At 38.2% G+C, this 10,563-nt stretch overlaps 1 protein-coding gene across 1 annotated transcript in view; it reads right to left on the bottom strand.

The window, feature by feature from the left end:
* The window catches only part of LOC137981101 (TNF receptor-associated factor 4-like), a 10,028-nt gene extending 891 nt beyond the window's left edge, over positions 1-9,137 (bottom strand). The window contains exons 1-6 of the mRNA XM_068828449.1: positions 9,093-9,137; positions 7,761-7,820; positions 6,952-7,053; positions 5,793-5,867; positions 4,876-4,953; positions 1-136 (exon numbers count right to left, since the gene is read on the bottom strand). The exon at positions 1-136 is cut by the window's left edge and continues 891 nt beyond it. Of these exons, the coding sequence (XP_068684550.1) occupies positions 1-136; positions 4,876-4,953; positions 5,793-5,867; positions 6,952-7,053; positions 7,761-7,820; positions 9,093-9,137 (496 nt within the window). The remainder of the gene's footprint in view (positions 137-4,875; positions 4,954-5,792; positions 5,868-6,951; positions 7,054-7,760; positions 7,821-9,092) is intronic.
* Between the last annotated feature and the right edge of the window lie 1,426 nt (positions 9,138-10,563).

Raw genomic sequence — 10,563 nt, 5'->3', positions numbered from 1 at the left:
TCAACTTCTGTAACTCCTCTTCTTTATTTCTCAACTTCTGTAACTCTTCTTCTGTATCCCTCAACTTTACACCGACTAAATCAAGATGCAGTCGCATTTCAGCTTCAACATGAGAGTCCACGTCATCTTGCTGTACCTGCAAGGAAAAAAGCTTGTTACTGACTTATATATAAAGAGAGTCAAATTACCACTGAATTTCCCAGGCGAGAACGAAGTACTTCCATTTCCCGGCCGACAAAATGTTCCTGAAAAGGGCAAAAACTACAAAACGAAGGCGAAATGGTATCCTACAAAAATGTACAATTGCTTGTGCCATTTTCCCGGCGAACATACCGCGCTTGGCCTTGGGTAACCGGGCATTGATTTCTCAAAACAAAAAGTAAAGAACCTTTCCTTACAACCTGTGATATTAAAACCGGAATGTAACTTGTAGGGCCGCGTATTAAAAGTAACACTTGAAATAACTAATAAAGTGTTTAGAAAACCCGACCAGCCGGTTATTTACAGAGGCCCGTGGAATTGCATCGGGGGGCCCTGAAGTCCTATCCGTAATGGGAGAGGGACTTCAACTCGGACGGCAAACCGTCCGACGCCCAAGAGGCTAATATTAAATTTCAACAGATCACGTTAGACAGTCCAGGATTGTTATCAATTTTGATAACCGTGTTACGTCACAACATGGCGGCCGTTGCAGAAATCGGAGGATTCTGTATACACTTCACTTTATTCGTTTTTTGTTCGGAACTAGTCGGGTTATCTACCCAAAATTCTATTCGATATGGACAACAAAGGAACATTCTTCGCCTTTGTAAAAGCTGGCGGTGGCAGAGCGGGTTGAACGGTTGGAAATGTTAACTGTAAAGTGGGACAGTGCATGAAATTTGATCCCAAAGTCAGGTACGTTTTCCACTTTGTCGTTAGATTAAAGGCACTTGTAGATTTTTCCAGCATTTCCAAAAAAAATGTCGATATCTTCAAGTCTTTTACTTGACTTTTCACGTGTTTTTGCTGTTGTGCACGATCTATTAAAAATGTGCAAGGGGGTATTTTGATTTGCGATGTGCTGTTAATAATGGCGCCCATATTTGATTGATTTACTCCTACAAACCTAGGCGTTGAGATGGCGGATGCTGATGCCCACAGGAGAAAAAAAATGGCAAACTTGTGTAGATTTTGTGGCTCTACAGCGTCGAAAAAGACTGAAAGGCCTAAAAATAAATTCAAGGATGATTTTGAACGATATTTTGGTATCAATTCTGAAAAGTGCAGTGGAAGGGTTAACGCTTTAGTGACACAAGAACAATGCCTGTCAAAAAAGTGATGGCCGTTGATCCCCTGCAAACTGTAACAAAACACAACTTTAGTTCCATTATGTTTGGATCCAACCTGGTTATGCATTCAATTGCACGCAGCAGAATGGCAGTGGATATTTATGGAAAATTTCATCCGGGTCGTCAGTATAACATTATGAAATCCTGGTTAAATGGTTCCCTGCTATGCCAGAAGGAGACATTCTAACTGCCATAGATAATGATCAGGTTTTGTTAAAGAAGTGGACTGGGTGCAAAGATAAGCATGCTGCATCTTGACATGTGTGTGTTATACAGAGGTTGGTACCAATGCATGATGCAGTTTTGCAAAGAGATGAGAAGCTTGCACCAAGGTAATGCAAATGCCACAATTTATAATTTATGAATCCTACCACCTACATTTTGTGATTTTGAATATTTTTTGCAAGTCTCTTCTCTGTTTAAATTGTCCATTATGGGGACTATTTTAATCATTACCAAATCCCCAAATTGGTAGGACTGAAGAGTGACTGAAATGCATGAAGAAACCATTCTTTATCTATTAGCTGTGTTAATAAACATAAAATGTTTTTTTTTCCTTTTTGTTTATCAACATTAACATTTTGAACAATTATGCAGTAGCTTAATTAAACCTGACAACTGTTTTTTAGAAAAAGCCTTGAGATTTATTTAGCAGGATTTTTTCTTCAATGTGTAGTTCCATAAAATGTCCATTCCTCCCCCACAAAAGGTGCATTTTGACACCCCTTCACCAATCTGGAAATTCTAATGAGGTTTCTTTGAGTGTTTTGGTCTTTCTGCACCCTTCCTCTCCCTGGAATTTGAAATCCTTTGTGTGTGTGTATGGAGATTTTTTTTAGTACGGAGTCTATGGATTTTCAACTTTGCATGTAAATTGAACAAAATATATTTTGATGAAAGATTGTGGACCAGATTTTCTTCACATTGACAGCTTTTTAATGGGGACTGCTTTTCATAATTATAAAATTCCTTTTATAAGGAAGATATCTGTTTACAAACATTGACATCAAATTTCTTTTGATATTTAAAAAAGCCAACCACCGAACAAAAGAACCCTTTGTTTCGGCATCCAATAAGGCTCCAGTTGGCACATTAATATTAATAGGTGATGTCATTGATATCCTCACTACATAGCAAGCTGAGCTAGAGTCTATTGCCTGAAAGAGGAGGGGTGGGCTGACTGTTTTCATAATCAAGTAACACATTTGACAACATATGTACTTGCATACTCTTATTTTAATTGAGTGGTTTAATTTTAATTGAACATTTTTATTAATGTTGTTACTTGATCATACTTATTTTAAAATTCATTAACAGTAAATGGCCAAAAAGATTGGAAGAAGCAAAGACTGAAACAGCATCTCCTAGATGATTTCTCTGCCACATCTGATGATGTCATGCTATTGCATAAAGAGGCAAGTAAAGAAAGATTGTCATTGACAAAGTATAATAAATATTATAAAACTTAAAATACTTTGTACATGTAAGAAACACCAACACAGTATCACAGGGCTGGTAACTAAGAGGGTACTTCATTTGGCTAAATCACCGAATACAGTGGATGTTCAATTGTTTAAATTGTTGTTTTGGTCATTTTATGATTTGGAGTTTTAGTGTATTAATTCATCGAATGTGGTTTCTTGCATCTTCATTATTTCGTTCTCATTAAGAGGACTCTCATTTCTATTTTATTTACACTTTTTTTTAAATTTGGTTGAATGGTGTTTCTGTCTAAAGTTTAGTACGTTCTAGAGAAATTAATACTAAAGCCCATTAGAGATCAGATTAGCACCCAACCTGGAAGCTTTTAAGTCTAAAGTGAAAAAATTTATCATATAATTTCAGATGAAGTAAGGTAGAGAGCGGAATGCTCCATATTAATGACCAATTGTGAATGCTCATGGCTCTGTTTTTTATTTATTTTATTTAATTACTTATTTTAATGTATGTATGTTTTATAGAGATTATTTTATATTGCATCCAAATCAGGTGATCTGTCGTGTATGGAGTCTTCGACTCTTTTACAGATTATCCTCATGGCTTGCCTATTTTTTTTTTTTTAACTATATGTTGTATGCCAGAAATTGTAATAAATAAATAAAAATGAAAGTATCATACATTTCTCTTACTTTAGAACAAAAAAAATGATCCTTGAAATTTTGCTCCAAATGGTGCAAAGACGTGCTACAAACACGTTCGTACGGTAACATGTTTTTGGTATTTAAGCCGTACACACACATACAGGGAGTCATTTCAGCGGCTTTGGCAATATTAATGTCGTAACGTGTAAATAAAACGTAATTTTCCCCTTCGTTGGACCATCGCTTCCTGTGCATTCGGCACTGAATTTAAGAGCCGTTTCAAAAACGAAATTATTTACTTACTTTTCTTGTTTAATTTTTATTTTATACAGAATGCCCCAGCTTCGCCTCCCAAGAAAAAGAAGCCGACTGATGAAAATATCATGCCCAGTATCGAAGAATAAACAGTGCATTTTAGCTTAACTGTTGTCGTCTCCTTTACTGTGTTATTTCACTCGGAACAGTTGTTAGATTAGGTATTGAAAACAACGCCTCGAAATAACGTTTCCCAAACATTCCACATTCTATGCATTTCACTGTCATATAAGCATTGAAAATTCCTTCCTCTTTGCCCCGCGTTGCACCCTATCGTCCGCCATATTGAATTTTCACGCAGTTGGTGATCAATAATGTCACGTGGACGAGAATTTGACCAGTGATTGGCTAATGGTTTGTTTTGGTAGTGGTTATCAAAATTGATAACAATCCTGGACTGTTAGACGACGTCTTAGGCCCTGTTTATATGGTCTCGGGTACCTGAGACAATCCTCCCCCCGATTTACCCTGGGCGAGATATTTTCCACTCATTTGTTTAAAAAAATCTAACAACCGTTTACATGAGGTGGGCGAGACAACTCGGGGAGGCAAGTTGTCTCGACTCACTTCCGTTTTGAGGTGCATGACCATCACACACGGAATAACCAACAGCTTAGCAATTAATCCCTCTCTTTAAATCTGCTGCAGGTCAGAGGACTTTCAAATACTGATCAACCAAGATGTGGAACGAGTCGGCCCATGAACTGAAAGACATTCCTTCATTTTCCACGTTTAAAAGGAAGCTCAAACGGCATCTCGTTAGCAACTTTTAAAATAATTAATAAAAATACCCGTTACGTTTAGTATTTTTAAATATTTTTCACCTGAAACAGGTTTCTTTTCTCATATAATTTTATTCATATTTTATCCTCTTTTAACTGCAAATTATTCATTGTAAATGCCAGTCGAAACGCCCTGTGGGGAACTGTCATCTTTTTTATATCATATCATATCATATCATATATCACATCATATCATGTCATATCATATTATATCATATATCATATTATATTATACTATATTATATTATATTATATCTTCACTCAAATCGATCTTGTTTGTTTCCAGGCACGGTGAAACGTCACAATAACTTGGCCCTTTTGTTTTGAGCTTTTGGAAATTAACTGCATTCCTCTAACGAAAATTACCTTTTTGGTACAGCCCATGTCAGCATACGGGCAAGGACGTGTTGCCAGAGGACATTTATCTTGAGTATGCACAAAAATCTGTACAAAAAATAACAGGTTATTGTTTCCCTTTGTTATTTACAGACTGTACTGACCAACTCGCCTAATTAAAAATCTTTGCTTAATTCTGGGAGTCAAGTGACCTACAAATGCTCCAAGAATGAATTATTTAAGAAACTAAAGGTCTTGCGCCCTATGCATAACTAACTAATGGCGACAAAGTTGATCATTACTTTGAATAATATTTCTTGTTTTAAAGAGAACATTTTTTTGCACGTACGCACAGTATGTTCGTTACTTGATTTGTCTCAAACGATGACGAGTGAGACAAGGTCTCGGAAATTGAGTGATCAGCATCGGCATTCCACTGGCCTCAACCTTGATAATTGACTATGCCTAATTAAAACAAAGATTGGCCGTATTTTCGAGAACTTCGGTTCCTTTAAAACAAGCTTGGTTGGAATAGCTATCGACAGTTAACACGAAGAAAAAAAAAGGTCATTTATGGCCCCGTTCAGCTAAAGTGCCCATTCTCGGAAATCGTGCCTAGAGGCATGTTACCTTGTTTTCTTCTATAAAAGGTCACTTTCTGCCACCATAACAGTGACTGCGTCGCCCGAAAGCACGGAAACTGAAGAAAGCGTGTTCAGACAAGCTCCCGAGGTGCCCGAGAACTAGCCTTGCAGCCACTGCTTGTGCCCCGGTAAAGTGCTCATATTTTATGCTCGCGCACCAACAAAAGGTTATGTTCAAACTAGTGGCCAGTTCCTGAGAGCCGGGAACGGGCACCTAGTCTGAACGGGGCCTAATATATAACAAAAATATACGTTATCTGTTTCAGTACCACTAGACTATAAGTTCACATTACAAAGCCTAACCTCGTCTCTTGGGATGGATTCTCCACAGCCATTTGGACAGTCGGCAGGGAATCTTTGGCAGTCATTCTCGTGATTCTACAAATAAGTAATGTTTCAAAAAAATTGCGATCAATCTTTTTTATTTTATCCTGTAAGTTCATTTTTATGACCTATTAAGGACCGTGCCTACTATTGTTACTGCGCATACGTTCTGCGCATCTTAAGAAACTGGGGCTTCCTATTGATGGTGCTTACTAATACAGCACTTGGTATTTTTGCGCAGTTTAAAACTATGCGGAGAAAGCAGAACTTAGCAAGTGCTCTTGGTATCCTAAAAGAAAATTGGGGGTAACTACGCATTTTTCTGAGATAATTGAGCCATACATTGCCTTGTACTTTAATCCTTTTATACAAATATTGTTGATTAATTATCTTTGAAAAGTGCGTGGTTACCAGTCAAGATCTGCTTTTCCCGCATACTCATTAAACCGCTCAAAAATACCTTTGAATTAGTTGGCACCGTCCTTAAACGTAGCGTGATGTCATTAAGCATTCCACGTTATAGACCTTTCCGGCTTGTACATTTTCTTTTCCCAATACAGATCATGTGATAATACTAAGGAGGCTTAGCCCTTTGTTTTGTTCATTAAAAAGAGTGTATGCAGGCATATTAATGCTTGCATGCCCTCATTTTAATGAACAAAACAAAAGACCAAACCTCCTGAGTATTATCACATGATCTGTATTGAGAAAACAAAATGTACAAGCCGAAAAGGTCTACTGAGACGCGTACGGTAACCGGAAGAGAACTCTTCGCATGCCAGGACAGTATTGTCTCCCAGATTTTTATACTAATCACCTCTAATGGAGAAAATATACTTGGCAATGTAAATGTGGTTGTGTGGAGACAAGTTAAAAAGGAAAACAGCTCACTTCCGGTTGCCGTCTGCATCTCAAAAACGTCCGTGCCTAAGCTCTCTATTTTAAAAACAACACCAACAGAATGGAAGAGAGGTCACCGGCCTAGTTTCTCCGGCTATATATGATGGCTGTCGGATTCAGGTTAACTGTACTGATTCTATTTGACCTTAATTATTGCGAAGGGTTTCTTTGGAGCTTAGGAAAAGCTTGCCATACAAGTTACACTATTGCACGTCATCATTCGTTTTCATTTACAAACCTCTTTTGCCCTTAATTCGCCAGTCCACTGACAGCCATCTCTTGGACAATGAATGATAAAAGAAAGAATCTTCCTTTGTGTTGCTTTGTCGGGAAAAATGTCCTTGAATTAAGGAAAGAAAATCGGCTTTTAAAAAGAAAGGGATTCCCGTAGACAAATGTGTAAAAATATGGTGCTGATTTAAACAGCATCAGTTGGACGAGCCTATGATATAAACAGTAAAACAAGGAAGGGAGGGTCGAGTTCTCTCAAGCTGGCTTAACAATCTTTTTGTTACGGACAAGGGAGAAAACAGAATTAGGGACAGGCTGTCGTGTTCACATGATACCTAGTACCTGATTTCACATGTTGTTCACATGAAGGGACACTGGACGCTGATTCAATGCACGTGTGAGTGGATTGAAGAAATTTACACATGCGCTACCCGTTTGAGTCCAGCGACAGGCCTATTTCATACCGAAACGAGTAGTTGTTCTTCGTTTATATGATACTGTTGCGACTCGGAGATATCGTACAGAAATGAAATTCTCGCTCCGGTACAGAAACCGGCGTGAAGTCGCGCCGGAATTCCATTTTCTGCATGCTGGTGTCATGTAAACGAATGCAGAGCCACAAGAGGGAAACCTGACGGAGAAAACTCGCTCCGGGACGAAAGTCGCCCTGGTATAAGAAAACAACCCCTAACTTGAATGGAGAAGGCTTTCGGATGGATCCATGAGATAAACAATTAAGGACAACATCTCCCGAAATATAAATATTGTTCCTTACTTCGTCAATAGGGTTTTTTTTTTCAAATAGGAGTCACTTACTTTATCTCGATTCAGGACGATATTGTCCAAAGGACACTTTGGCTCTTGTCCATCACGCTCCTGGTTATCAAATAGTAGTAGTAGTTTATTAACATTTCATCACGTTGCACAGAATGAGTATTAGCTCATTTAAAGGTGTATAACTAAAACAACTAAGTTAAAGATAAAAATCCAACTACAACCTTAAGCCAGTTTCAAACGTCGAACTCCCGCCGTGTCGAACTCAATTGAATTGAGAAAATCGGAGGTTTTCTGTTTGTTGTTTGTTATCGAAGTTTATCTTTGCGCAAATCAGAGTTTGTTTGATAAGTTCGACATTTTTTTCCCGGAAATCTCTGAATCTCTAAAATAGGGAATCTCTTTCTTATCGCGATTGTTCATGAAAAGCGTCGAATCATATATCAATCACTGACAAGCTACAATCATAGACATAAGTAGTTGGGAAGGTTATGTAAACGAACCGCATCAAAGCTGTACTTCAACCCGCTTCTGTTAAAGCGCAAAAGAAATAGTTTCACCTTCTCTTATATAACCCCCCTCCCCCTATTCAATGTTGGAAGGTAACACAACAATTTCCCAATAAAACCATTCAGTTTTGCACAACATTGAATAGGGGGGAGGGGAGAGAATCAATGAAGACGTCAAAAGTGCTGACCTTCCCAAGGGTTTTGTCTATGATTGTAGCTCTTTGAGGTTATAAAGTGGCAATTGAAGTTCTACCCTGTGAGCAAAGGCCCAAAATAATAATAACGCTGATGACGGTAATAATGATAATAATAATAATAATTTTAATTAACAATTATTCGCCGAAGGCGAAGTAATTATCGGTGAATATTCACCTCGACTTCGTCTCAGTGAATATTCACCGATGATCACTGAGCCTGAGGCAAATAATTGTTTTAGTATAAATACACAGGTGATTATTTCAAAACAGAGACGAAAAAAAAAAACATTTCAACGCGAAATCATCTTCACTTACAGTGGCAAAACGACTACTGGCAGCCATTTTGTCCGTCGAGGTGATTATCGGCTGATAATCCGAGATAGCGAGCCAATGAGAGCGCGCGATTTTGTATAATCACCTGTGTATTTATACTAATACTACTAATAATAATAATAATAATAATAATAATAATAATAACTTTATTTCTGTGACAATAATAATAGCCGTTTCCCATTGAATAAGGACACCTACAAAACGATTAAATTAACTGATAAAACCCCCGAAAACCTATGCAAAGAGCAGTTAATCATCAGATTTACTTAAAACTAGTAAGGCTCTGTTTACATGGGCAGGGTCGAAAAATAGCTCGCGTTTACAAGCAATCTTACCACCCTGGGGTACCGGGGTATGTATGACCATTTACCATAATCCATATTCCATATCAAGCTTTCAGTCTTCGAAATTAACGATAATAGTGAATTCAAGGTGGAGAAGGGGTTGATTCACCTGGTACAGCTCCGAGAGCGTAGCCCAAGGGGCGGTGCCAGGTCAATACCGGTATATATAACATACCCCCGAGGGGCAGGTGAATAACACGCTTATTTGTCAGTTGGAGAGGTTTCCTAACACAAAATGACTTTATTTAATTCTCTTGAGTTACTATTGTCAAATAAGTAGATCAATTTCGATGTCAATCCATGTGGAGTGGTCAAATAGTAGGTTTGTCAGAAAGAGATGAGTGACTCAGAGAAAGAAATATTCTTAGCTAGCCCAGAGCATGCAGTTTTGGGGGCTTTCTTGAACCATCCATCTCGAGAGATTTTTTATATCAGTCGTCCAACGAGTCACATTGCAAACAAGGATGTTACAGTTAGACGTTGAAGATGTTGCATCAAATTTGCTTGAAAGTAACGCGGCCGGTGAAACGAATTTCTCGTTTGAAGAATATTGTGCTATGACAAATGCTGACGACGCAAATGAGGTCCAAGAAAATGTGGTAACCGTAACAAAAGGAAAAAAGCGAGGTATAGAAGCAATTTTGGATGAGGAGGTTGCTCAACGTAACAGACAGCGAATACCAGTTAACACAAGAAAAGCTACTTCTTCACGGGCGGTATCCGTGTGGGATGACTGGGTTAAAGAGAAGAATTCACTGCCCGTAGAAAAAGGGAGAAGACGATTTCCTGGTGGTACCGGAGGCAACTCTATTACATGTATTCACAATATGCTATGTGGAACCTTGTATTTGTTTATGCAATCAAAAAGAAGAACGGCACTTTTTATCCTTCCAACATCTTATAACAAATCTGTGTTGGAATTCAACGGTATTTGAGAGAAAATGGAAGAGACAACGAGCCGAAGACACTTGTTAACACCTTGGTATATTTGTTTGAAAAGTTCTTTTCTCTTCGTAGTGGTGGAGAACACGAAAGGTCGACGTTCGCACAGCTCGAGGTTATAGAGGGAGACGTACTCGGTTGAAGTACACATCCTCACCTTTGGAGAAAACAATTTTAGATGTTGTCTGAAGCATCGGAGTATTAATGCAAAAGTTGTTGAGCAGCATGAAAACATTTCAAATCCAGAAAGGTGTGTAGTTCGCTTGCATTAGTACATGTAAGTATGTATATTAATGAGAGCCCGCGAAAGACCTAGAGAAAAGTAGCTTCTTCTATTTGTCACCATAAAAGCAACTCAACGTAGAAGATAAAGTATGGTTTACGCGTTCTCCTATGGGAAAAAATAAGTTGAGACATGTGGTTCGGGATCTGTGCAATATTGAGGGTTTTCACACGAATCACTCTTTGAGGGAGACCACATGCTCATTAGAATTAGGATAAAGTGTGCTGGAGAAGCTAA

This window comes from Montipora foliosa, chromosome 12 (assembly GCF_036669935.1).
Source record: "Montipora foliosa isolate CH-2021 chromosome 12, ASM3666993v2, whole genome shotgun sequence".
NCBI lineage: Eukaryota > Metazoa > Cnidaria > Anthozoa > Scleractinia > Acroporidae > Montipora > Montipora foliosa.
The sequence above is the reverse complement of the archived record's forward strand: the minus strand, read 5'-3'. Positions and strand labels throughout refer to the sequence as shown.